The following is a 22,118-nucleotide window of genomic DNA, read 5'->3' on the forward strand; positions in this document are numbered from 1 at the left end:
GATAGGGAAGGAGAGAGAGATCTATTGTTCCTAGTGATTAGGAACAGCGATCTCCTCCTCCAGTCAGTCCCATCCCCCCCACAGTTAGAAACACCTCCCAGGGAACACATTTAACCTCTAGATCGCCCCCTACTGTTAAACTCTTCCCTGTCACTGTCACTTATACAGTAATCAGTGCATTTTTATAGCACTGATCGCTGTATAAATGTCAGTGGTCCCAAAAAAGTGTCAAAAGTGTGCGCTAAAAATCACTGATCACTGCCATTACTAGTAAAAAAAAAATAATAAAAATGCCATAAATCTATCCCCTATTTTGTAGACACTATAACTTTTGTGCAAACCAATCAATTTACGCTTATTGCAATTTTTTTTATTTTTTTTACCAAAAATATGTAGAAGAATACATATTGGCCTAAACTAACGAAGGAATTTTTTTTTTTTTTTCAAAATTGCTGCTCTCTTTTTGTTTATAGCGCAAAAAATAAAAACCGCAGAGGTGATCAAATACCACCAAAAGAAAGCTCTATTTGTGGGGGGAAAAAGGACATCAATTTTGTTTGGGTACAACGTCGCACAACCACGCAATTGTCAGTTAAAGCGACGCAGTGCCGTGTCGCAAAAAATGGCCTGGTCATTAAGGGTCCGGTCTGTAAGTGGTTAAACTGAACGTTTAATTAGGCTTTAATAAAAATAAATTATCCAAGCAAAATAGGTGGACCCTTCACAAGTTCTATGTAGGGTAAAGTATTTCACTTCCAGAGTCCATAAGAAATGTAAAGAAAATAAGGTGGTTTAATTTTTGACCAAAACCTCATATATCAGTCTGAGGGGACTAAACCTTCAATAAGAAAGACAGTTCTCCCCAACTTGTAGACTGCTTAGTCCCTAGTGCACTGAAGACCATTCTGTTGTCATGCCCCTTTCTACCCTGGAGGAGAGATATAACACCCCAGATACAAGTTTCTTTGTTTTTTTCTTTCTTGAAGCTCTGCAGTGCAGTATGCACACTCGAAACCTAACACCAGGTGCAAACAAAAAGTGAGCACACGAAAAAGTGCACAGGGTGTACACATGGCCCCCCTCTGAAGAGAAAGGAGCCTGGCCCTGATCACCCGGGGCACAGGACTCCTGACAGGGACTGGGGTAACTCGTGGTCCTCCCACCTGAAACCAGGCGAACCCTTTTTTTCAGGAGGCCTGCCGAAGCAAGGCCAACCCAAGTAGAAGGTGGTGGGGCTCCCCCAAAGAGAGACTCCATGGGAGGGGGAGAACCTGACAAAAAAGGCCACATGTCCTCCTCCCCAAGGCTTTCAGGACAAGTGCAAGGGCCTACACCCTACTAGTTCTGCCATAATACATTGGCGGGCATAAGAATTCCTCCGGTCCTAACCGAAAGGCCCAGCCTAGGAGGCAGGTGTGAAAAAGAAAAGTGTGCAATAGGTGTAGTGACCATGGTGCCAAAAAAGTCATAGTGAGATCCCCAACTGTGAGAGCTTACAGCACCCCTGGCCAAGCCAGAGCAGCACAATCCCTACCAGGAAGGCATCAGAACTTAGGGAGAGCCTTGCCTTCAATCAAGGATAAGCCTGGTGCACAAGGCCAAAATCAACCCGGGAGGAAAAAGGCCATTCCCACCTTATTACATCAAGAAGGTTACTAACCAGCGCCAACACTCAACAAGAGGCACCAGATTTCTCCCTCCCAAAAACGGATAAGAGCAGATACTACACTTGATGAGAGCCAAAAGGCTGGGAAGCCAAAACTGTCCAGATACAAGTGTGATACCAGTCTGACTGGTTGTAGGAATTCTTGGTCTCTGCTTTAGGTTGTGTGGACAATTCAGATGTTGGTAGTAGTTCGCTCAGTGTTTATACTTTTGCTTTATTTTTACTTCTTTTTGTTCCTTTGTGTTTTTATGGATTTTCCTCCACTATGCTTTCCACTAAATAAATCTCTAAATTATTCTTATCTCTCTTTTTTAGATTTGAATTCTTTATTAGGCAGATTTCTTGATCTCATGTTTTGTTTATAGAATGCTTTGTAGCCAATTCTTGCTGCTTTTTTTTTGTGGGAAACAACCCAGTAGTATATTAATGTGCCTTTACTAAATAAGAATTCTACATTTACAAATGACTTCCAGTTGCAAGAATACAATACAAGACATGCAGAGTGCTTCAAATATACACAAATATGCATGCTACCTATTCTTTGCTAAGCAAATGCACTAGTCTGTATGCAATTTGGATGCACTATGAGGGAGATTTACTAAAACTGGAGCACCCAGAATCTGGTGTAGTTGTGCATAGTAACCAATCAGCTTCTAACTTAAGCTTTTTCAATTAAGCTTCGACAATAAAACCTGGAAGCTGACTGATTACGATGCATGGCTGCACCAGATTCTGTGTGCCCCAGTTTTAGTAAAACTCCCCCAAAAGTCACATAGGGTTGATTTACTAATGGCAAACTGACTGTGCACTCTGGAAAGTGCAGTTGCTTCAGAGCTTAGTAAATGAGCATAAGCTCTGCCGACTTCTATCATCCAATCATGTGCATGCAAAATTGCTGTTTTTTTATTTTCCTTGCATCTGATTGGGTATTCTTTGCAAAGTAAAGACTTACCTCACTTACTAAGCTCTGGAGCAACTGCACTTGCAGAGTGCACAGTCTATTTGCCTTTTAGTAAATCAACCCCATAACATCTGTTATAGCTGGCCCACAATTTCCATAGCAAACAGGACTCCAGGCATTTTAAGTGATTGCAGGAAAATGGGTTCTTGGTCTTGGCAGTCGTTCTCTCTCTTGTGTTTTGGCTTCTAGTGTTGCCCTGCAGTTTGCACTGCTACCCTTTTATCTAGAAAAGTTTGGTAGCCATTCTTGCATGGACATGGGCCTTTCAAACATCAGTTTCTGCAAACTGCAAATGGAAGCGTAGAACCATAAATGCAATGGGTCTAGTATTTTGAAAGGCTACTCTTGATTTTATTGACAGAACTACAATGAAGCTTGATTCCGGTGTTTGACAAGAACAATAATGTGTAATTCCTCGACCAACAGTTTACATTGCCCACATACCACAATAATATCTATTTCTTAATTTTATTAAAGAACAGCAAAATTGGTTTTGTACAAACACTGCTTGATTTAACAATGTCATGTGTTCAAGAGATGTTCCCACAAGAAGTCTCATAAAATACTCTGTTCTTATGAACCAAGATCCCATATCAGGATATGTGAAGGCACATTGGGGTTGGGGCAAAATCTGGTGCAGCTGTGTATGGTAGCCAATGAGCTTCTAACTTCAGCTCGTTCAGCTTTGACAATAAATCCTGGAAGTTGATTGGTTTCTATACACAATTGCACCAGATTTTAAACTCCCAAGTTTTGGTAAATCAACCCCCTTGTATTGACTCTTTAGTGGTCTTTTTGAATCTGTCTCACCCCCTCTCTTTGTTTCTTACACAGCCATACTACTCTACCAGAGTCAATGCTGCTGACATAGAGAGCCGCATGAAACAATTAGACAAAAAGTCTGAAAAAGAGGAGGCGGCCAAGGCAGGATTCTGGGAGGAGTTTGATGTAAGTCTCACACACGAAGGCTGTGCCGTACTTGCCAGAAATCAGTAAACAGAATTGTGATTGGTTTGCTCTTTGCTACAGGACTTTGCACTTTGTATAGGTTTCCTAAGTCTGGTATTTTTCCTGTTATTTACCGAGAGCCTGAATTTGTGGGAAGTGTCTTCTTTTTTTCTATTCTGGTTAGTAGAACTCATTTCAAAATGAACATTTAAGCATAGTACAATAAAAATAGCCCAAAGACAATTAACAAAGTCTAACACCTCCCTCTGGATGGAGGTCATCTGTGACACCAGAAAGAAATGGCAGACAAAAGGACATGTTTGGTGTTGCCTGTCCTCAATTTTCAGTCCTGTGATCCCCACACTCTATATGGTGTCAGGATGATGCATGCTTTGGTCACTCTGGATCCCCACATTCCATTCAGTGGGAAGAATTCCCTTTACATTGGTGATCAGTGAGAAGAATGTTCCTTACATTGGTGATCAGTGAGAAGAATGTCCCTTACATTGGTGATCAGTGGGAAGAATGTTCCTTACATTGGTGATCAGTGAGAAGAATGTTCCTTACATTGGTGATCAGTAGGAAGAATGTCTCTTACATTGGTGGTCAGTGAGAAGAATGTTCCTTACATTGGTGATCAGTGGGAAGAATGTTCCTTACATTGGTGATCAGTGAGAAGAATGTTCCTTACATTGGTGATCAATGAGAAGAATGTCCCTTACATTGGTGATCAGTGAGAAGAATGTTCCTTACATTGGTGATCAGTGAGAAGAATGTTCCTTACATTGGTGATCAGTGAGAAGAATGTTCCTTACATTGATGATCAGTGGGAAGAATGTTCCTTACATTGGTGATCAGTGAGAAGAATGTTCCTTACATTGGTGATCAGTGAGAAGAATGTTCCTTACATTGGTGATCAGTGGGAAGAATGCTCCTTACATTGGCGATCAGTGAGAAGAATGTTCCTTACATTGGTGATCAGTGAGAAGAATGTTCCTTACATTGGCGATCAGTGGGAAGAATGTTCCTTACATTGGTGATCAGTGGGAAGAATGTTCCTTACATTGGTGATCAGTGGGAAGAATGTTCCTTACATTGGTGATCAGTGATAAGAATGTTCCTTACATTGGTGATCAGTGAGAAGAATGTTCCTTACATTGGTGATCAGTGAGAAGAATGTTCCTTACATTGGTGATCAGTGAGAAGAATGTTCCTTACATTGGTGATCAGTGAGAAGAATGTTCCTTACATTGGTGATCAGTGAGAAGAATGTCCCTTACATTGGTGATCAGTGAGAAGAATGTTCCTTACATTGGTGATCAGTGAGAAGAATGTTCCTTACATTGGTGATCAGTTGGAAGAATGTTCCTTACATTGGTGATCAGTGAGAAGAATGTCCCTTACATTGGTGATCAGTGAGAAGAATGTTCCTTACATTGGTGATCAGTGAGAAGAATGTTCCTAACATTGGTGATCAGTTGGAAGAATGTTCCTTACATTGGTGATCAGTGAGAAGAATGTCCCTTACATTGGTGATCAGTGAGAAGAATGTTCCTTACATTGATGATCAGTGAAAAGAATGTTCCTTACATTGGTGATCAGTGAGAAGAATGTTCCTTACATTGGTGATCAGTGGGAAGAATGTTCCTTACATTGGTGATCAGTGGGAAGAATGTTCCTTACATTGGTGATCAGTGGGAAGAATGTCCCTTATATTGATAGTCAGTGGGTAGAATGTTCCTTACATTGGTGGTTAGTGGGTAGAACGTTCCTTACATTGACTGTCAGCGGGAAGAATGTCCCTATATTGGTGATCAGTTGGAAGAATGCCCCTTACATTGGTGGTCAGTGGGTAGAATGTTCCTTATATTTGTGGTCAGTGGCAAGAATGTCCCCCTAGATGGCTAAAAAGTTCATTGGTGTCAGCATTTACATATCTGAAAGCCAGGAATTGCTCATTTTTTAATGAACCTCTGGCAACCTCTAGAAAAACCGTAGGGTTCCTCAGAATTTCGGTTGACTGCTTTACATTGACACACAGAAATTGATGCTGCAGGCATATTCTGCTCACTTTGTAATGAACATCTCACTTTCCTTCAGGCTCTCCAGAAACAAGAATCTAACTTACTCTACGAGAGAAAAGAGGGCCAGAGACCAGAAAACAAGAGCAAAAACCGCTACAAGAATATCCTTCCATGTGAGTTAACCAAGAGATCTAAAAAGCCAGTCCACCCAAAAAGAAAAGTTTCAGATATAGGTGGAGTCATGTGGGCTGCTGGGGTCCATAGTTCCTGGGTCGTGGCACATTTTGGGTTTTCGAGAATTCCTGAAAACCTTGAACTTCGGAGATCTCCACCCTGATATAAGAAAGGTGGCTTAAACTTTCCGTCAACTATCAGAAAAGTCAGTAGCAATTTTGGTTAGATTAGTAAGGAGGAACGGATTCTGATTATCAGACCATATCAAATAATCAAAGAATTTAGGCCGTATAAAGTGAACCTTCTCAACTACTTGACCTTAGGCTAGAAATAACCACACAGTTCCTATGCTGGAATTGTTTTGCACTTTGCAAATGGAATGTTTGGAGTTAAAGTGATTCCCTTTATTGGCTAATTTTGGTTATTAAAGCTGAATTAGAGATTCTGCTTTAAAAAAATATCCCAACCTTTAAAAACAAACAAAATGAGCAGCTTGCACTGCAATACTCCTTTGATTTGCACAGTCCCCCCCAAACAAAGTCCACTTCGCCACTAGGTGGCTCTACTCTTCAAGACTGAATGATGGCTAGCATCCTTCAACCCACTTTGTGTGAGCCCAAGCTCTCATAGATAAACCTCCCCGTGGTGTCTTTTATCCTGGCCGGGGCTCACAGTACTGCACTATATGGTGCCCATGTGTCGCCAGTGCCAAACAAGAAGAAGAAGAGGAATGACCCGTGATGTCACTGGACCTGAGTAAAGTTGTTTTTTAAATTTGTTTTGAGTTGGCGGAGCCAGAGGTAAGTCTACATAAATTGTGGAGATGGAGTTCAAAGGTACAAGCGTTGGAATTGTTAATTTTTTAACAGTTAATGTAAAATGCCTTAGGACCTGATCTTACAGGTTTCAAGTGCTTATATCTTTAAACTTAAGTTGGCAAATAAAGGATATCACTCCAGACTTTCTGCATTAATCAGGCTTTCCTTGGACCAGAACAAGGGCTACTGATGAAAAAAAACTGGATAATATTCATGTGATTCTGAGTGTCATATCAAGCCATAGCATTGGGTTATTTATGACCAGCCATCTTGCATGAAGATTAGGCTTCTCACGCATACCCCTACTTTGTCTCTCTTGATTTTAGTTGACCACACAAGGGTTGTGTTACGGTGCAGAGATCCAAATATTCCTGGTAGTGATTATATCAACGCCAACTACGTGTCGGTGAGTTTCTGTTGTGGGTTTAAATAATGGGCAGTCTCAATGATAATGAGCAAACAATCGTTCCAAACTTCAGCGACAGTTGTTTATCCATGGTGGTAACCAAGGTGCAATTATCCATCATGTATGTTTTTTTTTCTGCAGAATCTGCTTTGGGGAGACGAGGAACCTCTCAAACATTTTATTGCTTGTCAAGGTTGCCTGACATCAACTACAGGAGACTTCTGGGAGATGATGTGGCAGGAGAACAGTCGGATTATTGTGATGACCACTAAGGAGATTGAGAAGGGACGGGTAAGGTTTCAGTTGGTTTTTATCATTCCGTGTGGTCATTTTAATAGGTGGTCTAAAAGATATTGTCAGTTTACTGTTTTGCTTTCAAATAATTACCTCATGCTCTCTCATTTTAAACTTCACTTACCCATTCTTCATTTCTGCCATCTCATGTATTTACACCCATCCAACATTCCCTCCTCTATCCTTCTGTTTTTCAGACTGTACTTTGTACTCCTTCATCTCTTCTTTCTTCTCTCTACCTTTCTTCTCCTTCCTCTCATTTCTTTCCTGTCTGCTTACCCACCTTTCTGGCTCACAGTCTCCACTCTCATTCATCCCAAAGGTGTTCTAAAGGGTTGAGGTCAGGACTCTGTGCAGGCCAGTCAAGTTCCTTAATCCCAAACTCGCTCGTTCAATATTACCAAAAACTTATATTAAATACCTTCCCCCTGAAACCTCAATGCACACACCAAACCGCAGCACATTACATTCACATAACACAGAACAATGCAATGTATGTCTATATCCTTATGCTCAAGAGCTCCCCCTAGGCTGTAATTCAAAGTTTCGGAATGTAAAGTGAAATCCTGATGCTTTGCAAAGGGTGACAAAAGTTCCTTATCTTCAGTTCTTTTCTTCAGCTAGTCTGTTAATTTGAACTGCAGTTTTTTGTAATCCAAGTGGGGAACATAAAGGAAACAAACTGTAGAGTGATGGTTGAGCTGATGACTATTTATTTAGTTGTAATGAGGAAACAGCACTTCTGTAACTCTTCCCTCTTAACTATAAGGGTAATGCAATAATAACTCCATGGAACTACAAGCCCCACCAGCAATCTGCAACCAGCTCGCTCAGCAAACAGTACACTATTGATCTGGGCAAGTGCCCGCTCACCACCATCGGTCCAGGTACTTTAGACCTCTCTCTGAGCTCCTTTCCTGATATCTCAGTCTGATTCAAAGCTGGCGTCGTCACACTGCACCGCTCCTTCGGATGGCTGATGGCTGAAATGCAGGAAACCTCCAGTAATCTTGGGTTCTCCGGTCCATCCGCACGCTGACCCAGCTGGCTGTGCTGTGGAACACCTCAGAGGCCGATCGATTCCGCTCCTCGCCTAACCGGCCGAGGTTTCCCGGTCACACACACAGACCTCACTGCAGGCTGGTATTGAATGGCGTCCCAAGAGGCCGGAAAATGGCTGCGCTGTTCCTATTATTCCTGCTACCAGCATGCAACGCAGTAACTTGACCTTGTGGGTCTGTGACTTTATCATTGTGGGTTTAGTAGTTCCCAAACAAAGTTAACACATGAGTCATTTCCTCATTAAACTACATCTCCCACATTGCTTTGTAACGCTGCTTCACAGAAACTAAACAAAAGTCTTAATAGCCTTGGAAGGACACTAGAGGGAGCCAAACTCATTTGTAATCATCACAACTGTAATGCCTATATTAGCAAAGCATGACTACACACTCCCCCTGCTTAAACTCTTTGGTCCCCAAAGACACGAAGATTAAACTTTGTCTTGCTAAAAGGAAAAGAATAAGTTATTAATTCCTAATCCCACTCTAAACTTGACAAATATTTACATACTTCTGGATCTTCTCGAAACCACTGGCACATACCATCAGTCTTTGAACAGGCCAGGGCAATTGCCGTGTCCCACCCATCGGTGCCATAGGTTAGAGCAGAGTTGCCACCTACCCAATTAACAGTAGGGGGTGTAGTGTCATGAGCTAGTCTATGAATAGTATGAATCTGCTCTTCAGAACTCTTTCTCAGTGTGTCATATGTGAGTCTCTTGGGAGGGTGTACATCCCGCCTTAACCGCATGGGTGAATAAGTCCCAGCAGGCTGTACTGAGTCTTTGACTGTTTCCTTGACTCCATTCTGAACACTCAAGTCAATGGAAGGGTCTTTGGTTGCAGTTGCAGTAACCTGTATTGACCCCTCAGGTTCAGGAGCTGGCAATACCTCACTGGAGAAGTCCATCAAATCTCCAATCTTCTGCTCAGGAACAACTGCTACAGCCTTGGTTCCTTCCACATCCTTCCTTGATGACACTTCCTGAAACTCTGGCCCAAGGGACCTATGGACTGTCTTTTTCGCCTCCATTGGCCGTTGCAGTACCACATTGCCGGTATCCTTTGATCGTTGAGGCTCCACTCTGACTGGTTCTTCTGGCTGTGGTGCCAGAGCTCTAAGAGTTTCCATCTCTTTGATTCTCTCCCTTATTCTTTTCAAAGGACTGGCTATTGAACCTACTTCCTCAGAACAAAACCAGGTAGGCACCGTCACCATATTATCTTCCTCAATCCTTCCTCTTGTTGACGAGGATGAAGGCACTGAGCTAGGAACTTGAGAATACACATACTCTTCCTCAAACTCATTATCTTCTTCAACCACCTCCTTTTCCTCTGACAAAGGCACTGGACTAAAGGTTTGAGAGTGCCCATAATCTTCTCCAAACTCGTCATCCTCTTGATCCATCACTTCAACTTCAATTGGTGTTTCCCTCTGTGAGCGTGTATGAGGTGGAGTTGGTTTTCGAGGAGGTAATTGAGGTGCCTGAGGCACCCTCACTGCATCTGACAATGGTAGCAAGTGATTCCAATGCCACATCTTGGTCCCGTCTCCCCTTCAGGTCTAATCTGATACACCGGAAGACTGGGAATTTGTTTACGCACAATATAAGGCTGCAGCCTCCACCGATCTGCCAGTTTGTGCTTTCCAGGTACTCCCAGATTCTCCAGTAGCACCCGATCACCTGGTTGTAAATCCTGAATTTTTACTCTTGCATCAAAGTTTCTCTTATTTCGGGATTCCCTAGTAGCAGCATGTTCCACCGCTTTCTCATAGGCCTGTCGCAAATTCTTTCGCAGTCTATTCACAGATTCTTTATGCGACATTAATGGAGTGTCATCCAGGGAAGTGCCGAAAGCCAAGTCAGCAGGGAGTCTAGCTTCTCTCCCGAACATAAGACGTAAGGAGATTAACCAGTGGCATCACTCTCTGTGCAGTTATAGGCATGGACTAGTGCTGCTATGTGGTTTCCCCAATGCTGCTTCTTGTCTGGAGTCAAAGTCCCCAACATGTTCAATAGAATTCGATTAAAACGTTCTGGTTGAGGGTCACCTTGCGGGTGATAGGGCATGGTACATGATTTCTTGATTCCCAGCAAAGCACATAACTGATGTACTAAGCGACTCTCAAAGTCTCTCCCTTGACCCGAATGAATTTGCACCGGAAGTACATAGTGCACGAAGAACTTCTCCACAAGCACCTTAGCTACTGTACTAGCTTTCTGATCCTTAGTAGGGTAGGTCTGTGCATAGCGAGTGAAATGATCAGTCACGACCAGGATACTGTTTGTTCCACCCATATCAGGTTCCAGGCACAGAAAGTCAATGCATACCAAATCTAAGGGCTCCTGACTTTGCAAATGGCCCATTGGGGCTGCCCTAACTGGCAGGGTTTTCCACTGGATACAAGTGAGACAAGAACGACAGTAACCCTCTACTTCTCCTCTTAAATTGGGCCAATATGAGATAATGCCTCTGGCACTTCTCTACTGACAACTTCAGTCCTTCCTCATGAAGGCGGGAAAATACCTTTTCTAATTGGGCCTCATGCTCTTCTAGGGTCTTCCCGAACATGATGATGTCATCCAGTTACACCAGGACTTCTACAAGATTCATATCTCCAACCGTTCTTTCCATCAAACATTGAAATGTGGCAGGAGCCCCCGACAGGCCCTGAGGCATCCGACTGAACTCGTAGAAGCTCAACGGGCATATGAAATCTGTCTTCTCCTGGTATTCTGGGTGCATGGGAATCTGGTAGTACCCACTCTTCAAGTCAAACACACTAAACCACTTAGCTCCAGTGAGACATTGCAAAGCATCTTCAATGTGGTGTGGTGTACTGGTCTGGGATGGTGCGCCAATTCAGGGTTCGATAATCGATACACATGCGCAAGGACCCATTCTTTTTCCTTACCACCATGATGGGAGATGCATAAGGGCTCCGAGATTCCTGGATGACTCCGGACCTTTTTAACTCGGCAAGCTGCTCTCTTAAGTTTTCCAGGTCACTGAGACGTACCCTCCTGGCCCGTTCTCAGAAAGGTTTGTCTTCCTGAAGGCGGATTCTGTGTTTGGCACTCCTTGCACATCCCACATCAAAAGCTTCTTTAGCAAACAACTTCTCCCATCTCATCAGCTGGGTTTTCATCCTTGTCTGCCAAAAAGGGGGTAAAACTTCTGCGCATCGCTGGAACTCCATCTGTAGTTGTCGGCCATTTTTCAAATCCTTAGCTTCTTCAGGAATTACAGGGGCGGTGGCGCTCACCTGCCCCACCAGCATATGGGCTCCCAACTTAATGGGCTGATCAGTCACATTCTTCAACTGGATAGGCACTTTCCTTCCCGTTCTGTACAGGTCTCGGGTAGGAACCAACTCAGGAACCGTCTCCAATCCAGCTGCTCTGGCTTGCTCATGGCTTGCTCATTCATCTCCAACACCACAAATGGGCCTGGTTGATCCCAAGTCAGCTTGATGGTGGCCTTCACATGAGCGACCTCCCCCAGCTGTAGTACCCTCTCTTCAGTCTCCAACTTCCACAGCCGCCCCACTCCTCCTTTTGGGCCTTTCTTTTCTCTTGCTGCTGACAAGCTTGCAGTAACTGCGGGTGAATCTTATTGGTGGTGGACCCATCTTCATTCAACACGGAGAACAACAGCCTTCTCACTGGGTCGGTGTTAGTCCCCACCAGTATAGAATTCCGCCCAGCCCCAGGGGGTCTGGGGCACACGACAGCCAAAGTGTCAAAAGCTTCTTCTTTCCCGACAGCTGCTGGCCCAAAGGATATCTGGATAGGAGTGTAACCAGCGTATGGGCATCTGGTGGTTCCAGTCCCCCAGATCTCAAGTTCTTCCAGTTTGCGGATGGGGATGTGACTCAGGTGCTTGTTGTAAAAGTCCCGGTATAATAGCGTGACCTATGCCCCTGTATCCAGCAAAGCTTTGGTATAGACTCCCTCAATTTGTACTGGTACAATCGGGGACAGCCCCACTAGCTTTTCTGGGAAGTTGGCAGAAGCACACCTAATGTGGTCACCACTCTTCCTTTTCTTAGTATTTTGTGAAACTCTAACAGTAACCCTAGGCGGTGTTGCCAGACCTCTGTAAATTGGGCACCTCTGACAAACTGTCTCAGGAGTGTTCTGATAGGACCTAACTGTGGTCCTAGGGGATGGTAAAGCATTGACCCTCTGCGCCTGGTTCCCTGACCCCGGTGTCGGGTTACTTGACCATTGGTATGGCCCAGGTGTCGCCTTCTTTGGCCTCATTCTGGCCCCCTTCTTCTCTTGCTTCCTGGAGCTCTGCTTTTCAGCGAGGTTCTCAGTTGGCTCCTTCACTGAGACTCCCTGGAGTTTTCAGGCGGTTGACCTTTCAATAATGTCTTCAGCATCTTCACCAACTCTCTCAGTAGCTCCACATTCACTTCCTTCCAAGGGCACTCTACCTTGAAGTGTCCGGGATCACTTATAGCACTTCCGAATACAAGGCCGCTCAGTCTGACGCTCCATCACTTGTAACAAAACTTGCTGCATCTGCTCCTTTCCTTGGGCTCCATTCTCTGGTGACTTGACTGGAGTAACCTTTGGGGTGGACTGCACAATAGGGATCTTAGAGTGCTCCCCCCACTCAAATTCCCTATCACTCTCTTCCACGCTGCCTTCTACATGTACTGTTTGTGCAGCAATCTTCTCATTCCTCTGAAAGGTCTTTGCGGCGAGTCGAGCCTCTTGATCCTTTTCATCTAGGATAGTCTCTTCTTCTCTCACCAACCCCATCAACTCTGGGTAAGAAGGGGCCTCTATGGTGCCTTTCAAGAGTAATCAGAGTACGATAGGATGGTTCGGCCTAGCTCCTTGTAGAGTCTGGTCTAACCGGACTTTGTCCGCCTCTCTGGGGTCGACACCCTTCTATAAAATGATCTAATGTTCAATCTGGTCTATGTGGACAATGTATGCCGACAACTTTTCCCCTTTCATCTGGTGGGTATGCTCGAACTGGTACATCAGATCAGATAACTTCTCCACCCTTCCATAAACGGCATAGAGAGCTTCAATGTAATCCCTGGCTTCACAATCCAGCTTTCCCCTCCTAAAGCTTCTGATGACATCTGCTGCTGGGCTCAACAGGCTCTCACTAATTCACCATCTTCCCACTGGTCCCGGCACAGTCCAGTCTTCTAGGGCTTGCATAGCCTGATCCATCCAACTCTCAAATTCTTCCTCCCCAACGGGTCTAGGGATACGGTCTGAGAAGGTCGTCAGTTTCCGATATCTCTCATTGGTGGATGTCTGGTGACTCTGTATAAGACTGTCCACCAGACGGCTCATATACAGATAGAATGATGCGGGTGGCATCCCGGCCCCAGGGCTTCCCCCATTAGTACTGTTGGTATTTGGATTGGCCCCTGTTGGGTTCCGTGCCACGGGGCTCTCTGGTGGTGTCCCCGGTGATTTCTCTCCCTTCTCCTCTGACCACTGTACTGGAATCACCTGGCCATCTAAACCTTCTGTTAGGTTCACCACCCCCTTCTTGAACTCTGCCAGAACGTACTCTTTCAATCCTACAAGGGCATAAGTGAAATCCTCCTGCACATCATGTTTTAGATCAAATAGGTAAGACCCTGTTCTGGCACCGCCTTCTTCATCAACTGCCGTACCTCTCTATCGAACCATTGGTCTCCTGGTAACCTCAAAACTGTGGTTTTCTCCAACTGGTTCCCATACTCTTGGCTCCATTGGATAGCCATTACTGAGTCCATGACCTCTTCTATTCTAGACTCTTCTGCTGATCTGCTCGAGCATTCCAGATGGGATATCTCGGTGGAACCTCTAAATTATCAGAAACCATGAACCAGACCGAGAAAGAAGTACAGTAAGATCACACTTGTTTATTAATAAAAATAAAAAGGTAAATAGAGTAAGCTTAGTCAAAGCATAGCCAGAGTCCAGTAACAGGATCAGGTAGTCAGCCAAGCCAGAGTTCAGTAACCAGATCGGGTAATCAGCCAAGCCAGAGTCCAGTAACCAGATCAGGTAATCAGCCAGGCCAGAAGTCAGTGATCCAAGTAGAGGAACAGCAAGCAGGATAAAGAGCCAGAAGGGATGTCAGCAAAGCCAGTCTTTAAACAGGAACGCAGGAGATGGTTTCTTGTGATGTGACCAAGGCGAAGGCAGGAATGAAGTGAGCTGGAGATCTTTAAGTAGGCGGGACTGACGAGCAGATCCACAACAGCTGGTTAACTGTGGAGAGAGATGAGAGCTGGCAATTAGCCGACAGCTGAGCGGCCAGCTCAGAGAAGGAAGGCCTGAGCCAGCCCTGACACAAATGTAGCGGTACCCCCATAGGGGCTGCTGATTGACTCTATACCCCACTGGCCATCCCGATTCTGCAGACCCTCTCTTACCTCTGACACCTCGGGTTCCATATTGCAAGGTGATGTTATCAATGAAAACCACACACACAGTTACTGAATCACTTAAGTAATTTACTGTAATAGATGTGGAACATGAAAAACAATTCGATTAGGCATAAACAATAAGTGACAATTTATAACACTCAATTTAAACTTAAAACTTGTAGATCCAATAGTTACCGCAGGGGATGTATGCAGACAGGTACACAGTGGGATTAGCGTTCAATATTACCAAAAACTTATATTAAACACCTTCCCCCTGAAACCTCAATGCACACACCAAATCACAGCATATTACATTCACATAACACAGAACAATGCAATGTATGTCTATATCCTTATGCTCAAGAGCTCCTCCTAGGCTGTAATTCAAAGTACGGAATGTAAAGTGAAATCCTGATGCTTTGGGAAGGGTGACAAAAGTTCCTTATCTTCAGTTCTTTTCTTCAGCTAATCTGTTAATTTTAACTGCAGTTATTTGTAATCCAAGTGGGGAACATAAAGGAAACAAACTGTAGAATGATGGTTATGCTGATGACTATTTCTTTAGTTGTAATGAGGAAACATCACTTCTGTAACTCTTCCCTCTTAACTATAAGGGTAATGCAATAATAACTCCGTGGAACTACAAGCCCCACCAGCAAGCTGCAACCAGCTCACTCAGCAAACAGTACACTATTGATCTGGGCAAGTGCCCGCTCACCACCATCGGTCCAGGTACTGTAGACCTCTCTCTGAGCTCCTTTCCTGATATCTCAGTCTGATCCAAAGCTGGTGCCGTCACACCGCACCGCTTCTTCGGATGGCTGATGGCTGAAATGCAGGAAACCTACAGTAATCTTGGGTTCTCCGGTCCATCTGCATGCTGACCCAGCTGGCTGTGCTCTGGAACACCTCAGAGGCCGATCGATTCCGCTCCTCGTCTGACAGGCCACGGTCTCCCGGTCACACAGACCTTTACTGCAGGCTGGTATTGAATGGCGTCCCAAGAGGCTGGAAAATGGCCACGCTGTTCCTTTTATTCCTGCTACCAGCATGCAGAGCAGTAACTCTGTGTCTTGTCATTGTGGGTTTAGTAGTTCCCAAAACAAAGTTAACACATGAGTCATTTCCTCATTAAACTACATCTCCCACAATTAAAGTCAGAATATAGGGGATGGCGCTGTGTAAAAAAACAAAAAATGTGAATGTGAATGTTTTTAAAGTGACAAGTGCTTTAGTGCGTGATACAATCCTTCATAAATGGAAAAAATAAATGATGAAAATCAAAAATGTGAATTGACCACAAATTAATAAATATAATAAAGTGACAGATCCTTATTTAAATTGCCAATAATTATAATCCCATACATTAAGCAAACTTAATCCTTATATTATCTGAACTTAATCCTTATATTATCTAAATTGTAGAGCATGTGTTGGTAAAATCCACTGAAAAATGCAAAGTGACAAGTGCCAAATCTAAAAGAAGTTTGGTTGGCAAACCACAGTGCAATACACACAGTGCAATTCTGTGCAAAAACCGTTGAAAATTAAGACCAAAATTCGATATCTTTTTCTTATGCTCGTTTTTCCATTTGAAATTGGATGCCTGGCTGGGATCTGTGCTACAGCAAGGGGCAGTGAGTCCCCCTCCCCTCCTCAACGAGTGATTAAGGTCTTAATTTTCAACGGTTTTTGCACAGAATTGCACTGTGTGTATTGCACTGTGGTTTGCCAACCAAACTTCTTTTAGATTTGGCACTTGTCACTTTGCATTTTTCAGTGGATTTTACCAACACATGCTCTACAATTTAGATAATATAAGGATTAAGTTCAGATAACATAAGGATTAAGTTTGCTTAATGTATGGGATTATAATTGTTGGCAATTTAAATAAGGATCTGTCACTTTATTATATTTATTAATTTGTGGTCAATTCACATTTTTGATTTTTATCATTTATTTTTTCCATTTATGAAGGATTGTATCACGCACTAAAGCACTTGTCACTTTAAAAACACTCACATTCACATTTTTTGTTTTTTTACACAGCGCCATCCCCTATATTCTGACTTTAACCTCCTTGGGGTATCACTGAGGTGTTCCCCTTTCACATAGGGGGGCAGCAGTGTTTCAAAAGTCTGAAGCGCGGACCCATTGATAGATTAGACATCTCCCACAATGCTTTGTAACGCTGCTTCCCAGAAACTAAACAAAACTCTTAATAGCCTTGGAAAGACACTATAGGAAGCCAAACTCATTTGTAATCATCACAACTGTAATGCCTATATTAGCAAAGCATGGCTAGAGTAGGATAGGCTTCTCTGAAGAGAAGGGTTTTCAGGGATCGTCTAAAAGCTAATAGAGTAGGAGATAAGCGGACAGATTGGGGTAGGGAATTCCATAGGATTGGAGAGGCTTTGGAAAAGTCCTGGAGGCGAGCATGGGAGGATGGGAGGAGGTGACAAGGGAGCTAGAGAGCAGAAGGCCTTGAGAGGAACGAAGAGAACCAGTAGGTTGGTATTTAGAGACTCGGCCAGTGATGTAGCTGGGGGCTAAATTGTGGATGGCTTTGTAAGTAGTTGTTAGTATTTTGAATTTAATTTGTTGGGTGAGCGGGAGCCAGTGGAGGGATTGACAGAGAGGGGTAGCAGACAGACACAGAGTGATTGGTAAGGTGGATGAGTCTGGCAGCAGCATTCATGATGGATTGAAGAGGGGATAGAGTATGTAGAGGTAAGCCAATGAGGAGGGAGTTGCAGTAGTTGAGTGAAGTAAGAGCTTTGTTGTGTCATTGTAGCAAACATCCCATTTTTCAAGGTTGGGCAGACACTCGGCAGCCCTCCCTATAGAGACAGAAAAGAGAGAGGAGGGGGTACCGGTGTGCGCTGTATGGTAGGACAGCTGAAGGCCTATAGGTCCATTGGACTGACTGATGCTCCCATACTGATACCACCCCTCCACAAAAAAAAACACGGAAGGGTAAAGTTGACTTCGCAAACCCAGGATTGGACTGAGGGAGGAAGGAATATTGTCATGTATTTGTCAGCATCTGGGTCAGGGAATAGTCCTAGGATACTCAGTTTAGGGTCTGGAGTCAAAGGTAAGCCCATTTGGACATGCAGAAATTGCACCACTTGTAGCCAAAAGCCTTGGAGGGCTATGCAGGTCCACCACAAGTGGAATTCTCTCTTGATTTTCACCCTCTTTTTTTTTTACAACCCATCCTGCCGTCCCACTCCGCCTTCTCTTATTGTTCTATTTTATCATTTCCTTTCTTCTAGTCATTATGCCTTCTTCTCACACACCTACTGTTTTCATGGCAATGTGTACTTTACACTCGATAGAATTTCTCTTATATTCTCACTAACTTCATCTGTGTTCATCTTAGACTAAATGTGTGCTGTACTGGCCGGATGAAGGCACCGATGGAAAAGAGTTTGGACGTTTCTGGGTGGAATTGATGTCAGAACATGAAGCCAAGGAGTATAAAGTTCGCACGTTGCAAGTGTCGCTTTCAGAAAATGTAAGTGTTTGTGGTTGCCTCTGCTTATTGCAATTGTTCCCCAATTTTTTTATGTCCTCTCTTAACCACTTCCCGCAAACTGCCGTCATTGTACCTCGGTGCTTTGACGTAGAATACCGGGGGTTATGGCAGCAGATAGCCGCCATAACCCCGGTATTTTCTTCAACGGTGGGCGGTCCTCTTTTAGGTAAAAGTGTTCTCTGTTGATCACTTTTATCAGCGGTGAGAGGGTTACCACCCCCCCCCCCCCACCGCGCTCCGGTCGTCTCCGCCGCTTACCAGAGCCGCCGGTAGGACGATCGGGTCCTCTCCCCTCTGAGACATGGAGCCGAGTGAGGGAATGATGGCCCCCACTCGGCTCCATAACATTGGATGATGGAAGCGACGTCAAACGTCACTTCTGCCCAATGGACTTAAAGGGGAAATTTTTTTTTTTTGGAAAAGAAAAAAAAAAGATATTTATTTATTTATTTATTTTTAATTGCATTTAAGTGTAAATATGAGATGTGAGGTCTTTTTGACCCCCCAGATCTCACATTAAAGAGGACCTGTCATGCTTTTTTTTTTATTACAGGGGATGTTTACATTTCCTGACAGGCTCCATGGCAGCATTGTGTGTGGGTTGACCCCACCTCCATGACTACCCAATAGGACCTCTCCCTATAAATTTCAGCTGTGAGCTCCCAGCCGTGTTCCTTTTTTGCCCTCCTCCGTAGGACCATATGTTTTGGTTCTCCTACCTGAAGACGATGTCCTACGATCGTATCGGCCGAACGATGTGATGTCACGTCCCTCCGATAAGCCTTGACTGTTAGCAGGGTATGGAGTGTATTGCAGAGTAAGCGCTGAAGAGCTGGATTCATGTCTACCATTTGAAGAGACAAGCGCGCACAGGCCTGTTTGCCTAGCAGTATGCAGGTGGCCATTATCTGCCTGAAAGCCCGGTGTGTGTGTATGGACGTTCCTGGCCGAATAGATCGTAGGTGGTGGTAAGCGATCGCCTTCATGGCAGCAGTGTTTATGTTTGTGGTATGTTTTTCTTGCATTGCCTGTCCTTTCATATGTTATGCCTATGCAGCGGCTGGTTCTCTGTGCATTCCAGCCACCGCTCCCTCTACTTCTGGGTTCCGTCTGCGTTCTGCACATGCGCGGTCCCGGAACGAAAGCGAGGCCTTGTTCGCACATGCGCACGAGGATCGCGGGCCTGGCATGGCCGTGACGTCACGCGGCGCCAATTTTAAAAGCCTGGGGAAGCCTGCAGATCTCGGGAATGATCGTGGGCATAGCGGCGACTTCCCTGAGAAACTGCAGAGCCTACCCCAGGTAAGTGCAATTCAGATGGGTCTGTTTTTTTGCACTTTCTCTCTTGCTGATACCTGATGTATTGTCTGTTCCACCTGCAGTGATTTCAGTATCAGTCATGGACTCTTCACTGCCTCCTAGTGGCCAGTCCTCTCACAGCAGGTAAGATTTGGAAAAGTGTTTTTTCTTTACTTGCCTGCTGGGGGGAAGAGAGTGGAGTGTAGGCATTATTCCTGACTTTGTGCTCTTCTCTCTCTTTTTCTGTCTTTCTCCTTTCCGCAGCCCTTCTAGGTCTGACCAACGACAAGGTAGTTCCCGCAGAAGGAGTGGGTCTTCTAAATCACACCACTGGCACTCCTCCTCTGGTTCTAGACACCATGGTTCATCATCTAAGTCTAAAGACCACAGTAGAGGCTCTCCTCACCCCCTCATCTCATAGTAGGGGACCGGAGAGAACATGTTGGGGATTCAGGGCCCCAGTTCCTGCCAGCAAGTCTCTCTTTGACCGCTGTTTCTCTAAAGCAGCTAATGAGAGAGAAGGTGCAGACCAACACCTGGAAACACTAATTAAGCGGGTCGTGAAAGAGTCGCTACAGGAGAAAGATGCTGGGAAGCCTCGTGATTCTCCTCCAGATCCACTGATTCCCCTGTCAGAAGAGGGGCCAGTCCATGAGACATGGGAGTCTTCCCAACCTAGTCACCAGTCAGCTAGAGGTGTTCAAATGGCTCCTGACACTGGGAGTGTCTCCAGAAGTGGATCTCTTTGCATCCCCGTGCAATTACAAGCTGACCAAGTATTGTTCGAGGTTTCGGGATCCCCAAGCCTATGGGATAGATGCCCTCACGGACTGGTGGAGGTTCAACAGGGCGTATGCCTTCCCTCCGGTACCTGTGATACTCCAGTTTCTCCGCAGGCTCAGAACAGAGGAGGTGGAAGTCATAGCAATAATGCCGTTTTGGCCCAACAGGCCATGGTTTCCCCTCTTAACACTCCTCAGTTATCGGGATTCAATTCCTCTGCCTCTCAGGCCAGATCTTCTGTCCCAACGCACAATCCTGCATCCATGCCCTGCTCATCTACATCTCAGGGTCTGGTTTTTGAGAGGGAAAGGCTTGAAGCCGTAGGTTGTCCAGAAGAAGCCATTCCGACTCTTCTTAATGCCAGACGGAAGAGTACTAATAGAGTTTATGAGCGTATCTGGTCCAAGTTCACAGAACACATGCTCATCTACATCTCAGGGTCTGGTTTTTGAGAGGGAAAGGCTTGAAGCCGTAGGTTGTCCAGAAGAAGCCATTCCGACTCTTCTTAATGCCAGACGGAAGAGTACTAATAGAGTTTATGAGCGTATCTGGTCCAAGTTCACAGAACACATGTCCTCTAGACCTAATCCAGAAGTCCAGGATATCCTTAGCTTTCTGCAAACAGGGTTGGATTTGCCTCTAGCAGTGAGTTCGCTTTGTGTACAAATATCAGCCACCTCGGCATTTACAGGAATTTCATGGGCTAACCACGCCCTGGTCGTCAGTTTTTCAAGAGTGCTATCAGGCTAAAACCTCAAAGAAAACCGAGGTTTCCCAAATGGGATGTTCCCCTTGTTCTAGATTTTCTTTCCACGCTTGGAACAGATCCTGACAAACCCCTATCAATCAAAGACCTCACACTCAAGACCGTTTCCTGGTGGCAGTAACCTCAGCCAAAAGAGTGTCTGAAATCAGAAACTTGGGTTCAAAAGAGCCTTTCCTGACCTTTTTTTCCAGATAGAGCAGTGTTAATTCCCATGCTGGGCTCAAACCCTAAAGTAACACCTATTTTTCACGAAAATCAAGAAATTGTGTTGCCTACCTTTGGCACAACAGAGGGTCAAGATGTCCATCCCCTTGATGTGGGACATACTCTGAGTCAATATTTGGAAGTTACGGAATCTTTTAGACAAACTGACTTTCTTTTCATTCTTCTACATGGAAAAAATAAAGGAAAACGGCCCTCAATTAGATCCATTTCTGCCTGGATAGTACAGATCATTCAAAAGGCTTATAAAGCGAAGGGCTTGGCTCCTCCAGAGGCAGTGACTGCACACTCAACTCGGAGCATCTCAACCTCTTGGGCGGCTTCTCGTCATGTCGCGCCTGAAGTTATATGTAGAGCGGCTTCTTGGTCATCTATTAATACTTTTGTTTCACGCTATTGTGTTGAACCTGCCGCCTTGTCATCCGTTAATTTTGGTTTGAAAGTGCTGTCAGTTAACAGTGTTAAATAAATGTATTTTCTCTGCTCAGCATTGTGCCCACCCGGGTGTGTTTGGCGAGTTATTTCCCACACGTAGGCTGCCATGGAGCCTGTCAGGAAAACGGAAAATTTATATCAAATACTTACCGTAATTTTTCTTTCCTGATAGGCTCCATGGCAGCAGGAGTCCCTCCCCATCCTTGGAGTAGGCTAGTTACCAAACATGGCTGAGAGCTCACAGCTGAAATTTATAGGGAGGGGTCCTATTGGGTAGTTATGGAGGCGGGGTCAACCCACACGTATGCTGCCATGGAGCC

General features: G+C 44.6%; 1 protein-coding gene across 1 annotated transcript in view; it reads left to right on the top strand.

Annotated features, from left to right (window-relative positions):
• PTPN6 (protein tyrosine phosphatase non-receptor type 6) overlaps positions 1-22,118 on the top strand; it is a 132,566-nt gene that overhangs the window by 90,591 nt on the left and 19,857 nt on the right. The window contains exons 6-10 of the mRNA XM_073595423.1: positions 3,462-3,575; positions 5,676-5,772; positions 6,918-6,997; positions 7,139-7,288; positions 18,138-18,272. Of these exons, the coding sequence (XP_073451524.1) occupies positions 3,462-3,575; positions 5,676-5,772; positions 6,918-6,997; positions 7,139-7,288; positions 18,138-18,272 (576 nt within the window). The remainder of the gene's footprint in view (positions 1-3,461; positions 3,576-5,675; positions 5,773-6,917; positions 6,998-7,138; positions 7,289-18,137; positions 18,273-22,118) is intronic.

Source organism: Aquarana catesbeiana, linkage group LG08, assembly GCF_042186555.1.
Source record: "Aquarana catesbeiana isolate 2022-GZ linkage group LG08, ASM4218655v1, whole genome shotgun sequence".
Lineage (NCBI taxonomy): Eukaryota > Metazoa > Chordata > Amphibia > Anura > Ranidae > Aquarana > Aquarana catesbeiana.